The sequence below is a fragment of the Excalfactoria chinensis genome, chromosome 1 (assembly GCF_039878825.1).
Source record: "Excalfactoria chinensis isolate bCotChi1 chromosome 1, bCotChi1.hap2, whole genome shotgun sequence".
Lineage (NCBI taxonomy): Eukaryota > Metazoa > Chordata > Aves > Galliformes > Phasianidae > Excalfactoria > Excalfactoria chinensis.
In genome coordinates this window covers 173281766-173307401 of record NC_092825.1, presented here as the reverse complement: position 1 = coordinate 173307401, position 25636 = coordinate 173281766, and the positions used below count along the sequence as shown (strand labels likewise).

The window sequence follows — 25636 nt, the reverse complement described above, 5'->3', positions numbered from 1 at the left end:
GTGTTATCTGATGGCAATACCATGGCAGCAGTTTATGAATGTGCACTCACATTTCCAGCTGCAAAGCATTTCAGCCAGTTCTTAGATTGTCCTTATAGCCCACATTTATAACCAGCATAGGATCTAAGGAGGAACTGAACGACACCTAGCAGAATCAAACCTCTATACCTCATGAAGAAATACGACATGAGTAAAATAAATATTAATCATGAAGTTAATTAGTAAGTACTGGTAATTGGTTATTGCTATTAAAGATCAGTAGAAATCCTCGAGGATGGAAGATGATCCTCCCAGAGAGAAGATCAAGCAGCCTCAATTTAGCCCCACTGCTAAAATCAGCACAGTGATCCATGAGCTTGAACCACTGACCTTCCTTGTCTTTATCAGAATATAATATTGGGATGTCTCATCCCACTCAGCTTTAATATTCAGGCTGGAGCTATGGGGACAAGCAGGTCCTGATCAGAGGCTTGAAGTGCTCTTGCATTTGTACCTCCGTTTGGTCAGGAACAGGAACAGGTTGTGCAAAGAAGATGTGGATGCCCCATCCTTGAACGTGTTCAAGGCCAGACTGGATGGGGCCCTGGGACACTTGATCCAGTGAATGGCAACCCTGTTTTTTTTTGCTTGCTGCTCATTCTCTGGCATCCTCCAGCAAAGCAAAACCTCCCTACCCAAAACTGCCTAAAAATCTCAGCTGGTGCCTCTTATGAAAGGATTATCTGCTGGAGGAACTCATGGTCAGGTGGTCAGGGAGCTTAAACGAATTAACATAAGAAAGATTTCCATGCATACAAATGTATTTTCTTTGTTTCAAAACATCAGTTTGTTTGCCCAAACAGTTTGGCCAAGGTAGTCCAGTTCTGAATGATTCATTCACTATGCTGCTTCTCAGTGACTTTATGGAAGACTTAGGGTTTCACTTTTCAGTATTGTCCTATAGCACTTTTACATACAAGAAACCTGTGAACAATTTTTACATCAAGATTGCCATTCTACGCTGTCAAATGTGTTCAATTCAAGGCCCACCATTACTCAGTGTGGCTTAAACATCCCAAGATCAAATGCACATTTTATTTCATTTGCACCCGCTTTCCAGTTTTGGGGACACAATAAGGTGACGTATTTAAATTTCATTTTATCAGGTCTGAAAATCATAACTCTGGTGCACAGTGATTTGGTATAACACAACTGGTCATATCAGAGCAATGTCTGATCATAAAGCAGTGGGAGCTGGCCATGTGGTATATAATTGTAGATGTATCTGTGGCAACCTTCACCCTCTTATCTAGCATGTATTTTATGCACAGAATATTCCCAGAAGTGTGATGGGTGTTTATAAAGCTCATAGATAAGTCTTCGTTTTTCTTTGCCAAACAGATAACAAATGTGCAAACAGTATTTTTGTCATGTCAGTCAAACAATATCTAAAAACAGAATTTCCTAACCCTGCCTCCCTGAGGAAAACGATGACATAAAAATTAACACTGTAAAATGCTTTATCTAAAATAAAGGAATTTGTTAGTTTTGCCATCCAAAAGAGCCTAAAATTGTGTACGGTTGGAAACTTAGATAGGAGTCCAAAATAAGCTCAGATCTGCTCTGCTATCTCACCTTTCTGACAAGTATCTGCATAATGCATAGCAGTGACATCCACTCTTGCTTTAAGAAAAAACATTGCTATGAACACATCTTTTTTGAAATTCTTGTAACTGTGCATCTATGATACACTTGAACAGGAGCTAAACAAACCATCACCAGCTCTGATGAAGAGTGTTCTCGAGGACATTACACATCTCCTGGAGGAATGAGGCCAGACTGGAAAACCCTTTCTACCACTCACACCAGAATGATTCTGTAACCAGATAAGGAGGAATTTGCCTTACCTGTCTATGCTGCTGAGAGACTGGATACTGCAAACCTGAGATTTGCTGGCTTTGCTGAATTTTCTGAAGCATCATTTTCTGTTGCATTGCTAGGGGTACATTGGGTGGCCTTTGAAGAGACTGATTTGGGAGAGGCTGAGCAGGTGGCGGTTGTGGCTGCTGCTGCTGCTGTGGCTGCGGCTGTTGCACTGGCGCTGAACTCTGTGCCTGCTGAGTGTAGTGCAGAAGGGCAGGCTTGCTTTGGGAACCCAAAACTGAAGGCATCTGCTGGTTTGTTTGCTCTGAGTTAAAGTGAAACAAAGGCTTTGTATTACCATGATGCTGCTCTAGTGGTGGCTGAGCACTGTTGATAAAATTTCTGTTGAGGTCCTGAGTCTTCTGTTGCATGATTATGTCCATGGGATTACTCTGGGGAGTAGTTGGCTTATAAACATAGTTGTTCATCCCTTTTGACTGGTTTCCATTCACAGGCACCCCAAGCATTGCTGAGCTCTGTGGGCTGAACTGCTGCTGACGAAAAGAAGGACTGGGGATTTTTTCTTGCACAAAGGGTCCGGGTGAAGGACCTGATGGAGACAAGGTGGACCAGTTGGCCGTCTGGTTCTGCTGCTGCTGCTGTTGCTGCTGGATCAAGGCATGCTGCTGACGGTTGGCTGCGATCTGCTTGAGTTGCTGCGCATGAGAAACCTCCTGCCAGTTAGGCAATGGCCGACTGGATGCAGAGGAAACCTGTGCTACCTGTGTTTGATTCTGAGGCACCGAAGGGATGGGTGAAGAGGTGGACATGGCAGCAGTGGCCATAGTGAAGGCTGGACCTGTAGAAGAGGGTCTCATCTGTGGGGATCCCACAGGAGCCTGGTTCATGCCTGGTGCATACTCACTCTTAATTACCATCTTATCCATCTGCAGAGGTCTCACAGGGCCCCTCTGGCTTTGCTGCCCAAGGTCAATGTTGAACGGTTCGTCTTGTTTTATTGTGGCATTTATCATATTCTCTAGCTCAAGATCACTCATTGGTGGTACTGATATGTTAGTCAGTTCATTAAATAGTTCCTGGAGCTCCGGATCCATCATTTGTTCCCCTGAGTCTTCCCCATATCTGTTAGGGAACATGTTCTCATGGGACATCTGGCCATCTAAGTGTTTGCTGCAAGACATTGTTTCTCCTGGTTCTTTCTTTACTTCTTTCAAGGTCATATTAAAAATGCCATTCCCACTGGCATGCGTGTTGTTTGCTAGGTTGCTGGTCTTTCTTTGTGATCCTTGCCCCACAGACATAGTTCCAGACATTGACTGGCTTTGACAGTTGTTAACATGATGCCCACCTTGTCCCATTGAGATATTATCACCTACTCTTATCCTCTTAATGTCAAGGAAAGAGTTGTCTGAAACACCATTCGGCCTCTTGTTGTTGACAGGTGACAGATTTACAACCAGCTTTCTCTTCAAGGATCCTTGGAGCTGAAGGAAGCAAAGACAAAAAACACTGTTAGATGACAATGAAGAAACAATCTATAGTCTGTCTGATGCTTACCATGCCAACAGGAAAGTAAGCATTGCACAGTACAGAAAACTATTCTGGGTAGCACAGGTTGGTGAAAATAGTCAATGAAATTGTTCAGGATGGTAGGGAAATATGCTGTGAGACATCTCCATGTCATCACCATCCCTGCTCTTGTTATCCAACTGCAGCTTTGGGGCACCACTGCCTCCTATTTAGGCTCCACCTTCCCTACAGGTGGGAGTGCAGAGAAGAGACCAGTCCTGTGGCTGGCAAAGTCTAGGGCATATCTGTCCCAGATTTGCTCCCATCTAACTATGCCAGGCAGTTCTAAAGTATTTTCAGACAGCAGAGACTAATGCGGCCATGAAATCTGCCCATGTCTACTCAAGAATTTCACTGATGATTTTGGTGTATGATCCAAAAAATCATGTTTGACTTCCGTAGAGTCCAAAGATCCCAGAAGGCATTTTAAAGGCACAAGTGAGATCTAGGTATGCTGATCTTACATAGCTTTATCCAGACCAGAGATGCGTGTAATTAAAGATGTTAAATGCTAACTTGTTCCAGACTTGAAATGAAGCCACTGGAACCATGTCAGTTTATGTCAGCCAAGGGTCTGGTCCATGATGTACTGCTGGATTATTTTCCAGATTTGTATATTAATACATTAAGCCCTAATTGTTTATGTTCTGAAACATCTGCTGTAAAACACAGAATACACACAGTGCTGCTCTGAGAACTGCAACTCTATTTCCTTTCCCTCACATACTTAGGGCAATATTTTTATCTGCTCACAATCCTGTGTGCCTACTGAAGGAAAGGAGCTCACACTCTGTCTACCCAATCTATGCTCATCTGCCACACTCATACGTGCAAATCCCCACTCTCTGCACATCATACAAAGATGCAGTCCCATGAGATGACAGAAATACAGAAGACCATGGGTGTATAGCACTGCTGTGGGCTCCATTCCTCTCAGCTTCAGGCTCATATACAAAGCTCTTCCCACATAACTCCGTGTGTGAACATTTTATTCTGGAGTGAATATCGGGGAGTTGCTTGGGAAGAGCTCAAGTCACAAATATGTTTCCTCAGTACTTTCAGGAGTAACTGACTGCCATTAGCTGTCCTGGGAAAGGGAGTTCTGGGTGGTCACCTGCAAAGAGCTGGGACTGCTGCTGGTTAGCATGTTCTTCCTGACACATGAGTCATTGTACTTTCCTTTGCAAAAAGAACGGTAAGGTGCACTTCCTTTTACCATCAGCTTTGTAGTCAGTCTGTTTATTAGAAGCCATTCTCATGACCCCAAATTCATCTTGGGAAATGGGGAAGTCCCCTGGTTGTCAAAATATGTGACTTGGCAGCATGTCTTGCTTTCAGATGTGCTGCTGACAAAGAAGCTGAACAGATAATGAACATGTATGTGTTTTATGTAGTGAATTTGTCCTTCTGAGTTCATTTTGCTTTTGCACGACATTTTGAATCAAAGGGAACTGCTTAAAAAGTCTTCACATTTTCAGAGCACCTGCAGCAGGCTCTCTGATGTGATCAAAAATGCAGGTGTTGCACTGTGCATAGCAGCTGTTTTTCTTTTGCATTTGAACTAACTGCTGGCAGACAGGGGTGAGGTATGATGTGGTTTGCCCAGTGAGCTACACCAGTCAGCACCCTGACCAGTCAGCCCTCCCTTGTCATGGATTGGAGCAGTCAAGGCCTTCACTTCACGTGGTCTCTTGAAACACCCACGAAAAAGAACACTTTCGTTTTCTACAGAAAAAATAACAAGTGCTCGCTTACTACATCCCCACAAACCCATCCTGCACAGCTCTCTGAATGCCGACAGCACCTTGGTCAGTAGGTGTCCCTCCTCTTAAATCAGAAATGAGACAGCAAGGCTGGAAAGGTGCACTTTCCTGGCAATCACATTTTTCAATTACTGACCACGTTTTCAGCAAAGCTCTTTCTTTTTTTTACTCAAGTAAAGCACACAATCTTCAGAGGGGAGAAAAAAAAGAGCTTGCCAGATTTTAAGCTCCATCTCTTCCAGTTTGCAAACCAGGATTGATTTGGGTCAGTAAACCTAATACAAAAGTTCCTATGCACATAACACAGGCACATTCCTCTGATCAAATGAGCCTGTGATTACACATCTCAAACCACTCAAACTGTGTCATACTGAAAAGCTCTGTGATGGGAAATGTGTGACATGACAGTAACTGGGAGAGGAAGAGCTCTCCATGCTCGGCTCCATCCCACAACAGGTGGGCAGGACTTTATGAACCATCAAAGAAAACGCACATTTCCTGGCAGCCTGCATCATTGTAAGACCTTTTGCTAAGCAGGCTCTGGTGAGTCAGCATGCATTCATGCACTTACAGTGAGGGAGTGCTGGATGCATTGATTTTCTGAAGTTAAAACTGCATGGGCTGAGTAGTCAAGTTGCTGGACAAACTGCTCAGTGACATTAACAGTGAAGGGCAAAGCTCTAGAGATGACTCGGTCTGAACAGCACAGCGTGACACCACATTCTGTGCAGAGGGACAATTAATTCCTCCTTATTTTGAGTCTCAAAAGAGATTTAAGAGATGCAGCCTCTTCTCCAGTGCTCCCCAACACCCAGCCAAATGAACAGGAATTCCATTGAGCAAATATTTAGGGCTCATCAAAATATGGCATCAAATTATTAACTTTTGGGGTAAGGTAGACTATAAGGTAGACTATAGCAGGATTTGTTATGATAGGACAAAGGCAAATGGTTTCAAGTTAAAAGACAGAATACTTAAACTGTATATAAGGCAGAAGTTCTAAGGGTGGTGAGGCACTGGAATAGGTTGCCCAGAGAGGTGGTGGATGCCCCATCATTGAAGATACTCAAGATCAGGCTGATGGGGCTCTGAGCACCTGATGGAGCTATGGGTGCCCCTGATCATTGCAGGTAAGATGGACTGGATGTCCTTGAAGGGTCCCTTCCAACTCAAACAATTCTATGATTCTCCCCCCATCAGGTTTTGCTTCACCTTTCCTGAGGCTGAATTTGTTACTAAATGCAAAACAAGAGGATTTTTATGAAAACTGATTATTTTTTTTCTGGCTCAAAAGTTTTGGTTTTTTGTTTATCTTTCAGTAGCACTTGAGAAAGTCCTAAGTGTGTCATCTACAGCAATACTGGGTTCCATATCTCATAGGATGAGTAGAACAGAACCTATCCTTTCAACCTGTAAGAGTATCTCCATGGTGCCTCCATGGACCTCCAAAGGAATTCATTTCCAGGTCCAGCAATCCTTGGCCCTGAATAGCAATGCTAGCAACAACTCCAGCCATCATCTCTAAATATTCACAGTCAGACCCTGAAGACTGGACCAAAACACCAATGCAACCCATGCAAACTACAGAGCAGGTAGTTAACTTTCCAGTAACATTTATTAGCTGAGGGTACAAAAGGAAAATCTCCCATCACTTTTGTTTTCCTATTTATCTAATTTCCCTGCCAAGGTCTGCAGCTTTCTTAGCTTCTATGGCAGAACAGTGGGAAGGAAACCAAAGATACTGCCATGCTTTGTTTATAAAGCAGACAGCATGGCTCTGCTAGCAGCTGGTGGGGCGTCAAATCCACTTCAGAAAGTCCTTTTGGGCTTCCTAGAGTTTCTCACAGTATGTTCTGGTTGTATCTATGGCGGCACTATAAACAAAATCCTTTGTGTAGCTGGAGAGGAATTGTAAAGGAATTGTAAGAAAAACAGAAAAAATATTCAAACATTGAAAGTTGCCAAAAAAATAAGAGAAAGGAATTCAGTCCAAAGGAGGAAAACACGCAGAATGCTACTTCTCACTTATGCTGTGAAAGCACCTTTGCACTCCAACCCTTAAACATGGCCTGGATCTCAGCTGCTGCCTCCAGCTGTCAGAGACCTCCTGGGTCACCACAGGTCCTGGTGCTGGGGTCACACACCCACCTCACAGCCTCTTTCTGCCCACAGGCATGCTTTTTAAGACTGGGCAGAATGGTTTCCAATACTAGGAGGGCTGCTCTGAAAGTAATGCTTCCTATTTCATCATGTCGATCTACAACATCAGAGGTGGATGTTGTTATGGTAGTAGAGGATGAACTTTCCCACCAATATTCTGTAACATTTTGTTGCTGTGTGACAAATGGCTGCAGAGGGGCAGTCTGACAGAACGGTATCTCACACGAAGCGTGTTTGAAGCGAAGGTGTGGAAATGAATTCCTCCGTGCAGAAATAATCATATCCATTGACATTCATTGATGCTTGCTGAATGTTTGTGGAGACCAACCAGTGGTTGAGAGCACAGTGGGGCAGTGAGTGTTGCGTTTCAGCAGTGGTGACAGCAGCAGTGGTCACTTCCACTGGTGAAGATCTTTATGAACACAGCATGCAGGCTTTTGCTCACTGCTGGCAAAAATGCATAGCTCATGGTGGTAACTGTGCTGAAAAACACTGCTTCACAGCTGAGAATTTATCAAGTAGTGTTACTGTGCTCTTTGTATTGGTTGCACTATCCTTAGAAATAACTAGGATGCATTACGAACCGCCGCTTGCAACACCAGAGGGCCCGGGTTCGAATCCCCCTTGTGGCGCAAGGGGTAAAACTGCTGCTCTGCTACACTAGAGGGCTCGAATCCCGGGAGTTGGACTCGATGATCTCTAAGGTCCCTTCCAACTCGCACGATACTATGATACTATGATATGATACTTCCAGAGCAAACTACATTCATTTTTTGTATGACTCCTGATACCATTTGGTAGCTCCAGCTGTTCCCTCTCTTCCCACATCTAGGGCAGTGACACAGAGCAGCAGAATTGCTCTGATGTATTTACCGTAGATTTTAGGAAGATCCCCTCGAGATCTCTTGATGAAGTCTTGAGGAGCACCTCTCCCCTGCCCCCTGCTCTGCCCTCTCTCTGCACAGGAAGCAAAGACAAGGGTATCTTTTGTACTCATTTACAGTTTCTACCTGTCATGGCTGAAAATGCAAGCACAATAGCAGTCTTCTGAGAGATTTTAGCACTCCAAGCTCAGAAAGTCCAACCTTCTAGGCAATGATCTTGGAAGGACCACCAGCTTTTCCTGCAGAATTACAGAACTGTAGCTGTGGGCAGACTGTGCCATGGGGAGAAGTGCTGAGAGCTGGTGAGTCCCCATGGAGTCACACAGCATGAGGATGGGGTCAAGGCAGCCCTGAAACGCTTGCTCCAGCCTTGATGGCACAGGCTCAGTTATACATACCTTCTCTTCCTTGTGCTCTCATTTTGCTAATCTGTTCCTAAAGCCACCCCAACCACAATGTACAAGGTTTGTTGCCATTAGGGTTTTGCTCTGCACTTCCTGAACATTCCCACCTTTCATTGTTGTCTTTCTGATCATAAGCTTCATGAAACACTGGCATCCCAGAGCATCCCAACCCTGGATGATCCTTAGACAAAACCACCACTGTCATAGTAATGGTGATGGTGAGTTAGCACAAGATTTTCTCCCTGCTCACTGTGCCACTAAAACTGAATTTATAGCAACAAATAAGGATGCTCCTTGGCTGACAAGTATCCACTTAATTCTCATTAACTGGGAAACAAGACTGGAATAGTAATCAGTATGTAAGAAATGCCACAGTTTACCTTCACTTACGGAAAAGTTACATATCTTGCCAACTGAACATACCAACCTAAATATGCATCCACATTACTCACACTGCACTGCCTGGAAATATAACGTCAGGGCTTTGGTCCAAGTTGCTGAAGCACGATAATTATATTTTTAATGCAGATTTTACATCTGATGGATTATAAAATATCATGTCTAGCCACAGTGTTTTAGAAGAATAGGAACACAGAGAAACAATAGCATTTTAACTAGGTCAAGATTTCTAATCAGAATGTAGCAGTTGTTACTGTGTGCAAAACAAAAAGGCATGAAAGATCTTATCCTGCAAGCTGTGTATTTGTCATTTGGACAAGTGTCTTTTCCTTTCTTCTTTTCTTTTCTTTTCTTTTCTTTTCTTTTCTTTTCTTTTCTTTTCTTTTCTTTTCTTTTCTTTTCTTTTCTTTTCTTTTCTTTTCTTTTCTTTTCTTTTCTTTTCTTTTCTTTTCTTTTCTTTTCTTTTCTTTTCTTTTCTTTTCTTTTCTTTTCTTTTCTTTTCTTTTCTTTTCTTTTCTTTTCTCTTTTCTTTTCTTTTCTCTTTTCTTTTCTTTTCTTTTCTTTTCTTTCCTCTCCTCTCCTCTCCTCTCCTCTCCTCTCCTCTCCTCTCCTCTCCTCTCCTCTCCTCTCCTCTCCTCTCCTCTCCTCTCCTCTCCTCTCCTCTCCTCTCCTCTCCTCTCCTCTCCTCTCCTCTCCTCTCCTCTCCTCTCCTCTCCTCTCCTCTCCTCTCCTCTCCTCTCCTCTCCTCTCCTCTCCTCTCCTCTCCTCTCCTCTCCTCTCCTCTCCTCTCCTCTCTGGAATAAACTAACAAACACTTTATATGAAATCTACAGAACTTTATGTCAACATTTATTACCATGAAATGTGGAAGAAAGCTTAATGCAACCTGAGCTTTGGGAAGTGCAACTGCTTTACTGATCCTATCCTGATGATAAGGAAATATCAAATGCATTATAAATGTTGACAGAATGATCAGACATATAAAAGAGGTCATCCAATACCACCCTCCACGTTGTTTACCAGTTTCATAAGTCAGCTTAAAGTATTAAAAACACACACTGTCTTGCACAGGAAGCTCCTAATCCTTAAAAATGTGGTGGCTGTTATTTGATTTGCCTTTTAGAGATCAATAGCACAGCAGATTTCACCTAAGGCAAGACTGCTGGGAGCAGTCTGGTCCTAGTTTTCTGCCCAGCATCCCATCTGAACTGGCTGTGCAAAGGCTTTGTTGTTTCATTAAAGAGCACAGAACCATGCCCACACATGTATTTTTATTACCTAAGCATCTATCTCCCCTGCAACATTCTGCTTTAGGAGTTCAATCAATGAAAGAAGACAACAGCCATGCAGCTAGCCTTGGAAAACAAGGAATTACTGAGATTGTTTTGCTCTTCTTGCAAATCAATGCAGCACAAGGGACACTCATGACAACTGTTTCGCCTTCAGGTCTTCTGTAGGTCTTCCACAGTTCACAGGAGACACACTCATCCCTTATCAACAGGCAAAAAAAGATCCCCCCAGTATATTACCCAGTTGTGCTTCCAGCATTGAACTCCACCATCTGCAACAACGAGGGCCTACTTGAATTAGAAGTGCCTTTCAACACTACCTCAACTAAGACTCCTAAGGAACAACTGGCAAAAAGGCTTCATGAAAGGAGGAAGGAGTTCTGACCCTCTGCCAGAAACCTGAGTGGAGAAGTGAAATTTAGGACCAAATCCATGCCAGCGGTAAGAGAATGCACCTATCAAAGATACTGCACTCACCTCATGGCTTGGTTTGACCTGTACTAGCCTCTGCCTCCTGTCTCTCCCCAGTGCATGCATTCACCCCACTAAGAAAGACAGAAAGTAACAACAGTACTTAATTGGCATTTCCAAAACCTTCAGCTTAAACCTGCAGTGTCAGGACAGGCCATGTGTACTCAACCAACAGTTTTAGCTATATAAGTAGCATAGGCAAATACGTTAGAGGAATTTGGAGGTAAGTAAAAGATATAAAAGCTTAGAATATATACATACGAAAAATAGGAACATTTTTACAATAGTCTGAAGACTAACTACAGATCAAGAGGGTATTTAGAAAAATTGAACTGCAGTAAATCAAACCCGAATGAAATGATAAGCAACATGTAAAGAGGGACACGGTATTTGTTTGGAAAAGGAAAGGCAATGACTTAAGAAAGGTGATAATGAAATATTTAGGAGATAATGAAACATCAAAGTTCCAACCAGTTTATGGTTCACAGACACTTGGCTGGAGTTTCAAGAAGCAGAGGACGAAGAGATGTGGGGGTGAAGAGTAATGGCTGTATTTGCAGACCTATTGTGATATGATCATGTATTTTCCCCTGAAATACTACTATTTGTCAATTGTCAGAATTGACAAGATGCTGCAAGGGGTTAGAAAAGTCATTTCTGGTCATGCTGTACAGCTCTTGTACTTCCAGCATTTCAGAAGTCTGGAAGAAAACTAAAAACTGAAGTAATCTCAACAGTACCTAAATATTTTCTACCAAATGTACTCCTGAATCCCAGTTCTAGTCTGAAAGCACACCAGAATGACAGAACACAGTGGATACTAAAAATGGTTAAAAAATAGAGACAGTGGGAGATCATTAGTTGGTTAGAGGAACCCCAAATGCCTTATTCTCTTGGACTTGCACAGGTTGTCATGCTGCCTTTCTTTGAGTAGCATCTGCTTCTGAGAAGTTTGAAGAATTGAATTCATAAACCAAGAAAATGGCCAGAGAAAGTGAAGAGAAAGGTTTGGAAACACTCAGCCACCCAGCAAGGAATGCTTCAGGAGCTGGAAAAGGTCAGTGTGGACAAAGCGGCCCAGGAGAAGTCAGGGATAAGAAAAAGGCACCTAAGAGCTAAAAATACCCAAGCCCTTCAGATACAGGAAAGCTTACAAGATGATGCTTAAAAGAAATGTGAGAAATGGCAAGAAGAGTGGAGATGAGGAGTGAGAGATGTTTGCACAAACAGACAAGTCAAATGCATAGAGGTGTCTCCGAAGAAACTGAAAATAAGTTTTCTGGCTTTTTTTTCCACCTCAGATTTGCAAATAGAACATTGTCTGGCACAGAGATGCTAGCAAAAGCTTGGCTTATGCAGAAAGATTTGATTTAGACAAAGCAATGGCCCTTCACTTCTGGAGAAAGGAGCAAAGCTCAGTACAACATAACAGCCTAAGACAACATCATAACAGGCCTAGGCCCACAGGCTTTTGGTGTGCAAAGCACAGTGGACAGTATTAGATTTTTTACAAAGGAGATGACATTGCAATAGGGTTTGTGTATCTCAGGAGCTATCAGTTCTGCACTAGATACCATCATTTTTGGGTTTCACATGTAACACTGCAGCATTCCTCTGATCTTTGGAGAAATTCCATCTCTATAGGTCACTAACATGGTAGGGTTCATTTCCTATTTATCCATTTGCCATGTTAATCACAGAAAAGAAAACAGTTCCTTAAAAGACCTTTAGGATCATAAGATGACACAGATGTGAATGGGCTCCTGGATCATGCATTCCTGGCCGTGCTGAAAGCTGAGCTACCTTCTGGACCTTGCCCAGGCAAATGTTGAATACCCACGAGGATGAAGACTCCAGAACTTCTACAGGCCTCATTCCAGTGTTTGGCAGCTCCCATTTTTTCCTTATATGTAGTCAGCAACTTCTTGTTCATTGCCTCTCATTCTTTTGTTCTTCATCTCAAAGACAAATCAGTGAGTTGTCTGGTAGAATGCAACTGGGAAACTTTGAATATAACATGAATGGAGCAAATGTATATAAATCTGATTGTCTCCAGATCATATAAAGTGAGCGAGAAGGAGATGAAAACTATAAATGACAATGCACTTGAGAAATGCCAATCCCTGTTTTCATGCAGATTGCAGACTGGAGGCTAGTCACTAGTAGGGCTCCCCAGGGCTCAATCTGAGGGCTAGTTCTCTTCAAAGTTTTTATGAATGACCTGGACAGAGGAGTCAAATGCATTCTAAGTAATTATGCAGAGGATACCAAACTGGGAGGAGCTGTTGACTCCCTGAGGGGTAGAGAGGACTTGCAGAGAAATCTTGACAAACTATGGGGCTGGATGATCACCAGCCACATAAAGTTGAACAAGATCAAGTGTCACAATAAGGCAACCTAGGTACAGGGAACTGGGGGAAGAGTGGCTGTAAGCAGCCCTGTGGGTTGGGAGCTGGGGATTCTGGCTGATGGCAAGTTGAATGTGAGTCAGCAGTGCCATGGCAGACAAAAGGGCCAGCTGTACACTGAGGTGCACCAGCACTGCTACTACACAAGGGAAGGGGTTTGTCCCCTCTGTTCTGGGCTGCCTAACCTTGAGCCTTGCGTGCAGTCTGGGTGCTGCAAAGTATGAAGGACATAAAGCTGTTAGAGAGCTGTTAGGAGGGCTATGAAGATGGGGAAGTATCTACAGAGCAAGTGGTGTGAGGGGTGGCTGAGGTCACTTGGTTTGATCAGACCTGAGCAGAGCAAGCTGACAATCTATTTAGGTGTCTAAATATGGAACCCAAAATACCCTAGAAAATACTAGACTCGATTAAATATAATTCTCCGTTTTAATAGCTAACATGAAACCTTTCACCTTTAGAGCATGAGTTAATGGTGAATAGAAATCAATGCAGCCAAAAAGATGTGGAGTAAACTGCTGTGTAGGAAGTCTCAGCATACTGGTTCTTAGAGGACAAAAGACCACATAATTCTTGGTACTAATTAGTTTCTTTCACCCTTCATAAGTTCCCCTTTCCATCAAAAGCCTTAGCTAGGAAACTTTGAGTCAAACATGCTCAGAGGGAACTCAGCAACTTCACACTCCAACAATGACCAAATAGTCACTTATTGATTATTGTACTTCAGTGAAACTTTGCTTGCTCATTACAGTAGACTTGATTTGGTAAATACGTTATTTATTCTCCTATATTGTTCAGGAATAAGTATTTGTAACCTACTAAAACATTGGAAAAAATCCATGGAGATTTTTATTCAGGAAAAAAAAATATATATAAAAATCATATTTTGTTTGCATGTACATTTCTCTTTATGCTTGTCTGTATGAAGCCTTGCCTGGGACATGGACCAGATGTGAGCAGTTTCCAGGGCAGCTGCTCCTCTGGTGGGTACAGATGAGTTAAGTCTTTAGGTCACCAACCCCTTTTGCAAGGACTTAAAAAGAAAAAGAGGTGGGAGAGTGTTTTGCCTCCTTCCTCAAGTGCAATTCAAATTTCAGGGACCCCCTATATGCTAATATTTGTCTGCATAAACGTCCTCAATGCTTAAGTGACCCACATTTTCTGTTGCTGCGAACAGATGCACAAAACTGACCTGCAGCAACGTTTTACAACAAACCAGCCCTGAAGCCTGAAATCTGGATTACGAACCAGCATTTACTGGAAGTGTGGATTGCAGCAGGAACTTTTGTTGGATGTCTATTGCAACAGACGCCTTGCTTCTTTTTAAAGCGCCTCTAGTGTGGCAGGCTTTTGCTAAGAGAACACAATGGAGCTGGCAGGAAAGCAGGAGCTCTTCACCATCTCCGAAGAGCAAAACACCCCACCAAAAAGCAGTCCTTTAGGATACCGCTCTGCTAGGTGGCTGGCACAGTGAATTAACAAGGGTTGACTTTTCTCTCCGTTTTCAAAGATAGTAAGTAACAAAATCTGGCAGGCTGAAAAGCCCCCACTCCAAGGAGAGAGACAAAGAGGCAGGGCTGAAATTCATCATGTCAGTTTAAAAAGGCAGAGTTTTGCATTTACACAATATGCCCATTCTTGTTCTCCTTGACTCATGGAAAAATATTGAACATCGGACAAGAATGTAGGAATGTGTCTGGTGTCTGATCTCCACAAAAAATCTCAACGCAGTTTGCATTCACATAAGAAATAAAGAGCAGCTGCCCAGGCTCCGTTGATGTGTTAAGAAAATAACAGTAGCGATAACAATATCACTATAATAATAGCAGTAATATAATTTTTTAAAACCCGATGTGTCAGTAATACAAATAAAGGACAAACCTAGGCTTCTCCAAGCCCGTAACACAGCTTGGCACAGCCTGTCAGACCATCCGCCTCTCACAGGCACCACAGACTTCTCCCTACTGAATGCATCCGGAGCCACGGTCTGTTTTCCCAGATAGCAGAGGTTAAAGCTTTTTTTTTACTGCTTTTTTGCCTGCAGATGCCATAATTGTTGCAGTGCCTATATTACCATCTATGGCAGACAGCCTGCGTGTCTGCCAACTGTCAGGCAGCCTATTCATCTCCTCCAGTTGCCTTTTGCCTACTTTCTGCAGCAGCAGAAGAATTTCCCTCCACTTGATTTCATGGAATTCTGTTCCTGAGAACATTTCTGCTGCTCGTTCCTAAACACAGCCTGCCTTTGGGCCTGGGGTGCATGGGAATTTGTGTCCCCAAAAAAATCAGATCTCTGGAAAGGAGCTGGAAACTTGTGGGATGACAGGAATTGGGAGACATTAAATCACTTGGGGAGCACGAAAAGAGGATAACAGCTATGGCCAACCTGCAGTTCCTATGTGCAGGCTATAGGCCTGGGCCTGGACAACATCACATAAATGGCAGTGTGGGGCTGCTGGGTAATCCCTAGCCGTGGACAGGAGGAAGAAGCAAAAAATAGAGTCACCATGGCCTGCACTGATGGGCTACTTAGGGATCCCCAAAAACACCCTTCTCGTGCCTGTCCCACTGCAGAGGTGGCACTTGGCTGCTCATCCTCTGCTTAAACCCCACTCTTCTTTCCCCAGTTCTTCTCATTTGCTCACGGCATACGGTTTGTGTCTGTCATGTGAACTTTCACCATTACTGATCCAGGTGATCCTGGAAATCCCCCCAAGCACCCACCACCACCTTTAGGCACTACTGTATCCCTAAGCCATTCAACATCATAATACTCAAGGTCAGACCTGACAGGGCTCTGAGCACCCTGATCTAGCTGTAGGTATCTTTGTTCATTGCAAGGAGTTAGGCTAAATGACCTTTGAGGGTCCTTTCCAACTCAAATGATTCTATGATTCCATTCTACCATTTTTCAAAGCCTGCTTAGTAAGTAGGACTGTGGAGGAAGATAGGATGGGCAGGTTCTCATACTGTACAGTCCAGATCCTACAGTCACAGCCCTGTTCTATACCATTCTTTTCCTATTCTAAATATGCTTCCATTTAAGAACCTTTGAAATCGAGAGGCAATGTAGGCTTCTGTGTCTGCTTCTTTTTGCTCCCCAGCACAGCGTTGGTCTGAAAAACTGCAGAACTGCCTATTTTCTGACCCACAGCATGACCTGGTGACACACAGGAGGTGAAGGGAGAGTCAACAACTCTTCCAGACCTCATGGCAGGGGTAAGATACATCATTCAGCTTCATGGGGCTTGTCAGATTGGTGTGCTTATTTTACTTTATCCTAGGTCAGCTCCAGCTCATAACCTTCTTTTCTAGGCTGAGCAACATCTTGAAACTTCGCTTTAAACCCTAAATCAACAAGATCACTCTCATAGCCAACAATTACCAACACCTGAATCATGATTGGGTTGTTCTTCCTCCCATCACTTGTCTTAACAAATCATCTACAGAAATGAAACGGCATCTTAAAAAACCTCCCTCACGCATGCCAGCTACAAAGCCCATAGCCAAAGGCATCTGTTTACAAACTCTGCAGCCCATCTCCCCTATCCCTGATAAGCCCAAACCTGGAGCTGCTGAAGTCAACAGCATGACAGTTGTCAACATCAGTGTGTCTTGGAACAGGCCCCAGCTACTCCAATGAAGAGATGGGCTTCACAGCCCATCCAGATGGTTAACAGCTTTAGTATACAACCGCTGCCTTATTAAATCTACAGCAAATTAAATGAACACTTAAGATACTCAACTGAAAGTGTTATTGACTGAGGTAATTAAACTGAAATACCCAATTAACCGCACCAGAATAGGAAATGAATATATCATGGGGGCACCTCTCTGCAGTGTCTCAGCCAATCAGATGTTGTCTACACCTTAATCAGCACTGAAATAAATGTAAAAGGCCATTGATGATAATTTAGAGATGTGTTTATGTAGAACATACATATATATGTGCATATATGTGAGCATGTGTATATATAAACAGACACATACTGATATTTAAGTCTTCTGTCTGGGCTTTCAGTCTCATGCTGGCAGAGCCACAGTTTTAATTCCAGGTCAGCCACCATCTTCCAAGATAAACTCACACATTATTAAAACATCTAAATCAGAAGGATTACAAATGTCCTGCAGTGGATTTTTTTCTTTATTAAGAACATTTACATGAAGGTGTCTGCAGTTTCAAAGCCACTTCAGACTGAGGCCAAAGTGAATGTTTGGCAACAAAAAAAGAGCGAGCCTTTCCTTTTTCTCTCTGTTTAGCCTGTACTGTCTAACTGCAGTCACCCCAAAGCAAAAGTTTACTTTTAATTAAGACATCTAAGTGTTCAAATTCGTAGCCTCTTTCTCTGTTTTTTTTTTTTTTTTTCAATAAAGAGTGTAAAATGTATCTCATCTAAAACGTTATGCTTCGCCCAAATGTTGACAAATTGCAGAGAGAAATCTCCACTCCTTTACTCTACTTAATTTACACCTTTGCTCAGGTGTCCATAGTGGTAGAGGTACTCAGACATGAAGCGTTCTCCTTGCAAATGCAGGAGAGGACTTGGATATGGCCACCAATGTGCAGAAGGTCTTGTTTTGGTCTTTGTTGGGAGGGGAACTTGCTCTCCACAAATGGTGAAACTGCAGCCTTGTAATAGTAGCACTCAGAATGGCAAAAGGCCAAATTGGGTTACAGTCATTCAGCCCTACTGAGTTGTTTGGGTAGTGATATAAGGAGTTATTTTTAACTACTTCATATCCCAGCCTCACAGACAATAACCAAATAGTGCCTATGAGCCTGCAAGCTTTGATCCTTATCCCAGGATCCTGCGCATCCCAAGAAAACAGAGATGTGAAAGAGTGGAATACATCTCCCAAATAACAGCATCGGGGTTTTAAGCAGACAGCACATTTTCTTCAGCTTCCTTAGCCATCCCATTCACCCTAGTATTATTGTTGGCATTGTCATAGCTTACTCTGGGGTGGTAAGCAGCTCCTATTCCTGCCTGGCACCCAGCTCTCACGACATCTATTGGCTTCAATGTATTGCAGGTAGATTTCCTTATCCAAGCTAAATTCAAGGTCCTTGTGGGATTGTGTTCAGAGGGCATGAACACAACATTCAGAGGGTTTGCCACCCAGACTGTGGAGATGGGGGGACAGGCTGCCCAGAGAGGTTGAGGATGCTCTTTCTCTGGAGATATTCCAGACCCAACTAGATGCCTACCTGCGTGACCTGCTGTAGAAAACTTGCTTTTAGCAGGAGGTCCCTTTCAATCCCTAGGATTCTGTGATTCCATGGCCCTACCAGAGCTCAGAAGCATTTTGCAGGGGCTGTGCTGGTAGCATTTCTGTAGGTCTCTTTGCTTTGGTTGTGTTTCCATTTTGACCACTTCCATGTGCTTTCTGGACCAAACTGATCTCTTATTGTTTCTTTCCTCGTAAGTGGAATTGCAGCCCCCATGGCCCTCTGCCACTGTTTATGCTGGCAGAGATCAGTGGATATTGGCAGGCAAAGTTGGATGGGATTCACATTGAGAGGGCAGTGAGGGAAGAAAGGGCACACTGTGGCCCTCCGGTACTCTCCTTGCAGGTCAGGATGCTGGGCTGGAGGCAGGTTTGAAAACACTTACGTCTTTGTTAAGTATCTGCAAGACCTGTTCCCTCTTGACGGAAGGTACTCAGTATTCTATTCACCTGGCAACGCTTCTGGATGTGCTGTTCTGCCCATCCTACCTTATGAAGCAGAGGTCATATGGCCTTCTCAATGCTATGTACAAAGCATATGCTGGAACAGAGATGTCTCAGGCTTCAAAATGCTTTGACAAGCTCTAGCTGCTGGGCAAAGCTTCTGCCAGCCCTTCTTCATCCTACTGCAGAGACAGGCAGGAGGAACGAGGCCTCCATTGGCCAAGGGAGCCCACTTACATGCCTTGAGATGGCCAATTAAACCAGCTCTTCACTGAAGTCAGTACTCCTATAAGGCCCTGAGGCTGGACCTTGCTACACCACAGCCTAAAAGAAGAACCTGGCCCTGAGTGCCTGGCAGTCCTTCAAAATGGCTCTAAGTTATAAAGAACAAATTGTAAGTTCTCATGTAATGTCCCTGGCAGAATCCGAACTTGTAAAAGAAAGGCCTGTACACATCATCCCCACTCAGGAACTGTGCAGTGTTATTTTCTGACCCTGGTGCACTCTGACATACCACAGAACTGAGCAGGTTGAACCTCACTCTCAGTCCTGAACAACAAACCTCAAAGCGAGCTCCCCGCTTTCTCTCCAGTTTCTTTCCCTCACTGCCTAACACAAAGCAACATCTCACTCCGCTCACCTACATCTAACAGGATGACATCCAGCTTCAAAACGACTTCAAGTACAACAGGGAAATTACAGCTGAGAGCAGACAATGTGCTCCAATCCCCATTTACCTGTTCAGCACCGCAGCCCCAAGCTGCCTCCCAGCCCCTGCCAGTCTGCAGGGCTGCAGGAGTGATTTGTTTACACACCGGAGGAACAAAGTCACGTCAGGAAACTTCTGCAAACAGCTTTGCTCCGTTTTACTTTTGCATTTTTTTTTTATTTCCCAGCTTTTAGTAGTGCCGAGTTGAAAGGAAGCACAGCTTCTCCTGAGCCTGAATTCTCCTCTGCTGGTGGATTATTTATTAAACGGCAATGGTAGGCTGAAGCTGTTTTCACTTAAGAACAGTTCGTTCAAAGCCTAACGAAGAAGAAGAGTTACCATAGTTACCTGTGCAAGCCTTCGGCACGGCACAGTTGCTTCTAGAACCTGAGTGTTTAGGTCAACTTGCAAGTTGTTCAGACAAAGCTCAACGATTTGCTATCTCATGCATCAGAATCGCAGTTATCAAGTCAGAAGGAGGACTGCAAGCAGAAGGAAAGGCTGCCCCCCAGCCATGCTTTTGCTGGTCCTGGAAGCCAGTGGGGTTCACACAAGCTGCAAGTTCTGTGGGGGTATCTGGACAGCTGGGGACAAGTATGGAGTAAGAACACATTTAGATCTTGGCACCGGTTTCGCCTGTCCAATCCAGCCCATCATTAACAGCTTCTGTTCAGCACTGCTCTTCCTCTAGGAGCTTTAAAAATGAACAAAACCTTTGTTCAACCTAAACTTCCTTTCCTTGTCGGCCGTTCCTGCAGACTTTCCATTCTAGTGGTCCTATTGTTTCACTTGGAAATGTCAGAGAGCTGCACAGCATGCCTATTTTATAAGGAATATGTTCCATTTTAGGAGGCCAAAATCGTACACTGTGTCGTTCCATAATTAATTTACTTTAAAGTTGCCTGGGCTCACTATGGCTTCTCTGAAATGGCCTCCTTTCTTTCTTTCCTTCTTTCTTTTTTTTCTTTCTCCTTTCTAGGCCCTACATCTGCATTTAGACTGGTAGCTGCTACAGGCTTTGCTCAGCTTTGCACCTGAGCAAACAGGATTGCTGAAGACGAGACGAGCTCCTTTGTGCAGGCTGATTTGGACACTGGGCATTCCAATGAATGGGCATTTTGCTTTTGAACATCCATTGCTGGAAGCAGAAAAATAGTGCAATTGCCCTGATTGTGTCATCTGTTAAGTGGGTCATTCCTACAAAGGGGACTGGAAAATCCGTGTTTCTACTCTGTTTATTTCGTTTTTCCTTGCTGCAGTGTTGGACGTGCAGAAGGGAGAAGGATGTGCGTGGAGACTTAATTCTCATGAGAAGTGGTGAATTCAGGCAATCCACAAACTGCCAGTCCTACATCCCCACAGCTCCTAGGTTTCCATATTCCTCTGTCTGGTTCTCCTTTCAGCAGCTTTTCATCATGGCTTCAGGACTAAGCATGTCCCCACCGACTGGGACAATTGTAATTTAATTAGGAAGCAAATGATGGAAGCACAACGAAAAGCATCCACACACATTGGTCACTTCTGTCATTAACAGCTTAAGTTTTTCAAGACCACATTGCTGTTTTCAAGACCCTCTCACTGAAGGGCTGTAATTTGGGATGGATAACATTGCTGATGCAGGACCAGAGCCTCAGAAGGATTTAGGCCCCTAAATCCTACTCAAAACCAGCAAGGATTAAGTGTCAAAGCTCAGCAGCTGTCTAAACTCCTCTGGAAGATCTGAAGCTGAGTTATAAGGTGCCCACTCAAGCACTCCTGCTTGCCTCCACTTGCCTGTCTGACCATATGGCTGACATGTCTTTTGGACGACAGGATTCATGAACATAGTGAAATTCAAATAAAAGGCAGTAAAAGGGAGCAGGGAACACAGGAAAAAAAGAAAGAAGAAAAGTAAGGGAGAAATCAAGGGTATAAGGATGTTATGACGGGAAAAGGAGATGATGAGAAAGTTGGATGAGGAAGGAAAGGAACAATTTAAAGGATGTGGGAAAAGAAGGAAATGACCCACCTGAGAGAACAAAGAAGATGAGAGTGCATTATTTAGTCTAAGACGTATTAGAAACAGAAGACACTGAAAGAAGAGATCGGCAGCAAGATCCTAAAGAACTGAAAAAGTAAGGCAGAGTGAATGAACCAAAGGAATAAAGCATGGGAGTCCCTGAGAGGTTGTATCACTGTATTGTGGAGATCTTCACTGCCTTCAAATTTTAAGGGGCAGCTTACTGTGAAGTATTGTCATTTGTGAACCTTTGCAGGATGCACCTACACTATCATCCACTCTTATGTATGACCTTTATATCAAAATAACATGTTCCCGTGTCTATGATTAGCACAGGGAGAATATCCAGAAATAAGCATGGAAGCTCACCATGCTATTTGAGCCTTGGTTGCTGAGGGTGTCTGCCCTCCACAGCATTGGGGTGGTAATGCATTGCAATGGGCTGCCCAAGGAGGTGATGGGGGGGTCACCATCCCTGGAGGTGTTAAGAAATGTGGAGATGTGGCAGTGAGGGCTGTGGTTAGTGGGCAAGGTGGGGGTGGGCTGATGGTTGGTCCAGATGATCTTAGATGGCCTTTTTGAACCTTCATGATTCTACCACTTCCCTCCTGACCCTGACAACACTGAGATAGCTCCAGTAACATCTGACAGACCAGCAGAAGTCTCACAGAAAAAAAAACCTCATACAATGTTGGAAAATTAGCATCTGGGAAGAGGGGGCACAAAGGAGATGCTTGTTGAGCCCAGCCATATTTGTTGAGCAGAAATTGGCACTGTGACAAAGTGATCCAGCTGGCATCTGACATCTTCTGCCTGGTGAGGATGTTACAGGATGCAGGAGGAGCTGGGCTCTTCTTGTTTGGTAGGAAGAGGGGATATCAAGGGACAATGAACTCAAATCTGTAAGAAACCCAGCTTTTTTTTGTTTCTTTACTGTCTCCATTTTCAGAGGTAAATTGCCCTTGGTGATTTCAGCCATAAAAGCTTTTGAGTCATCTTCACTATTTAGCTGTGAAAGATGAGACGGTTCAGTTCAAATCGCTCATCTGAAGGCATGCTAAATAATTAACAATATATGGTCTGCTGTGCTATTTACCATCCCACAGGGCCGCTGGTTGTATGACCTTACAGCGGGCTGACTTTATGAAGAGTACTCCAGAGGAGAATCTGGCACGGCCACAGGTTTGCACTCTGACAGAGCTTCTTAAGATAAGGAACTGTAATTCAATATTAGGCTAATCAATACATGTGGTTCCACAGGTAGTTTGTGCTGGTTCTATTGGGCCTCAAATAAATCAAAAGACTTAAACAATAGGCAGAACTGCAGAGGAAAGAAAGGGAATGTAGCATACGTCAATGCCAAAGCTTGAATGCATTCATACGATGTAGTAAACTAAGGTCAGTGCCTTTGTTAAGAAAATCTTGGCAAATTACATCTGCTGTAGAGGTCAGGCAATTATGTTCACAAGGAAACACAAACTTGCATGTTATTTAACGTTTCCAGCCTCTGTAGAACAGTCCTACGTCAGTTTAAATATACAACATCCCCGATGAGTAACAGATACTGCTGAACACGCGGCTTTCTTACAGGCTCTGTTCTAACAGTGGTAGAAACATTTATGGCAAAGTTGTGCTTTCACTAAGAGCGACCTCTTTGAAATGGAAAAATGTTGAAATGACTCAAAATCTACTTCTTTACTTCTTTCCAAGTTTTCTTTTCTATGTTAGCTTTTATTTCACTTTGTTTTGAGTTCATCAATTCATTCCGGACCTGCCAGTGCTCTCAGCACAGGTCAGCTCTCTGCTCTCTGACTGGCCAAGCGTCCTTTATCACGAAATCTGTCACATAGCAAAAAGATAAACTAGCAGATAATCACTAAATGTTATGGGTTGGCAACAGAAGCACGCTAAAATGTCAGATCAGTCAGAATCTTGCAAAACTAAACACTTTTCCAGGAAAAAAAAAAAAAAGTCTGTATTTTTCTACTTTTATCTCAGTTTAGCTGAATTGCTAACTATATTGTGCAGCTTTTGGCTGAGAATGATTTTGGCATCAGAAGACAAGATGGTAGCAAATATGGCACCCATTTTTAAATAGGTTTTAGGGAAAATGCTTATAGCAAGCACAGTATCTGTACTGAAAAATCTGAATAGCTTTAGGGAACACCTGGATAAGCAGGATATACTGGAGAAGTCGAGCTCAGCTTTTGTGGAAGAGCACTGTACTTCACTATTCTGATAAAATTTTCTGGAGGAGAAACTAAGCATAAGAACAAGGGAAATTCAGTTGACACAGCTTAACTGGAAAGCTTGTGCCCAAGGGCACTCACACTATTGGAGGTGCTTAATAAAGTGAGCTGTTGTGGGGTAGGAGGAAAGGTCTTCGCATTGATGATGCGTTGGTTAAATGGCAGGGTGGAAAGATAAGTACAGATTTTCAGTTGTCACAAGGAGACTTCCAGTGACTGGGCCAGAGAAGAGCAGATGGAGTTCTATGTAGACAAAGCGACAGAGCACTGGAGCAGGCTGTCCATAGAGGCTGTGGAGTCTTCTTCTCTGGAGATACTCAGGACCTGTCTGGACATTTCACATGCAACCAGCTATAGGGAAGCTGCTTCAGTAGCAGGTTGGACCGGATGATCTCAAGAGATCCCTTTCAACCCCTACAGTTCTGTGATTCCATGAATTATAAAATTCAGCATATGGGAAACAGTCCTTACTCTGTCTGAAGCAATGGGCTTTGAGCGCAAATTTACCTATCGGGAATGAGATCCCAAGGTCAGATTTATAATGACCATCTCAGTTCTGAAAAGTGCAAGCGCTCAGACAGCAAGCCAGGTGCCAGCAAAGGAACAGAGAGCAAAGCAAAGATGCATCATGCTGCTGCTGTTTAAATTATTCCTGTCTCAAAAAAAAAACAACAACCAAACAACAAACAACCCCTCCCCCCCATAAAAACAAGCAAACAACAACAAAACCCAACCACCAAACCAAACAACAACGTATTAGAATGAAAAATATACAGAGAAGGACAAAAAGGACAGCCAAAGGGAAAAAGCAACACACAAACACAAAACCCATAATCCACCAGGTTCAGTAGAAAGATCAGTTTAATAGACTCGACTTTTTCAGCTAAGGAAAAGAAAGACTGAGGGGGAATATGGTGTAAGTGTATACAGTGTGTTGTGTGAAGAAGGTGAACAGTGATCAATGAATCTTCCAATGCAAGAGTTGGAGAGCATTGTGTAAAATGAGCACACAAGAGGGAAAAAGAAAACAAGGAGATCGTTTTGTGAAGCACAGATATGGAGCTATTTTAAGCAAGATGTCATTCATGCTAGAAGTTTAAACAGGTTCAGAAAGCAACTGGATAAATTCATTGAAGAAAAATTCATTCAAGTTATTAAATGCAAAGACACCATTTATTGATGCTTAGCCAGAGATAGATGGAAGCTGGGAGAGAATCCTGGGGAAATCTAATGTACACTTATCTGATTATTTTGCTTTTCCTCAAATGACCACTATGAGTGACAAGATACAGAACCAAACAACCATTTGTTCGTAGCTGGCCCAGGCTTCTTGTTTTCCAAATTTGTGAGTACTCTGAAATTTTGTCACCACATTTTTATTTGTGTACAAAAAGAAGAATATCTTTTTGGTTTGCTTTGTTCATTTCCAGCAGCTCTCAGTTTGGCAGGAAAGATTTGGAAAGTGCACTGGGGAGGAACACAACAAATCTTTTAGTGTCTCATGTCTTCTAGCTTGCAAATGCTGTTCTTGAAGACATGGGCCAAACAGCTTAGTGGATATTTACAATTCCTTGAACAATTTTGGTTTACTGATTAAGTAGCATTCCTTCATTTCATAAAATCATAGTCCCTAATGAAGTCAATGGGAGGTATAAGTGTCCTTCATTCTGGAACACAAAAGACACGCAGCTAGTTCCATTTGCCAAAGTAAGGCCTCGTGCCTGCTTTTGGATACCACCACGTAAAACACCTAGCCTTAGAAATGTCCCAAGACGTGCACAGAATACTAACCTTAGGTC

General features: G+C 43.2%; 1 protein-coding gene across 3 annotated transcripts in view; it reads right to left on the bottom strand.

The window, feature by feature from the left end:
- MAML2 (mastermind like transcriptional coactivator 2) overlaps positions 1–25636 on the bottom strand; it is a 202605-nt gene that overhangs the window by 62884 nt on the left and 114085 nt on the right. For all 3 annotated transcript variants that reach the window (XM_072326773.1, XM_072326774.1, XM_072326775.1), the window contains exon 3: positions 1887–3347. In XM_072326773.1, the coding sequence (XP_072182874.1) occupies positions 1887–3347 (1461 nt within the window). The remainder of the gene's footprint in view (positions 1–1886; positions 3348–25636) is intronic.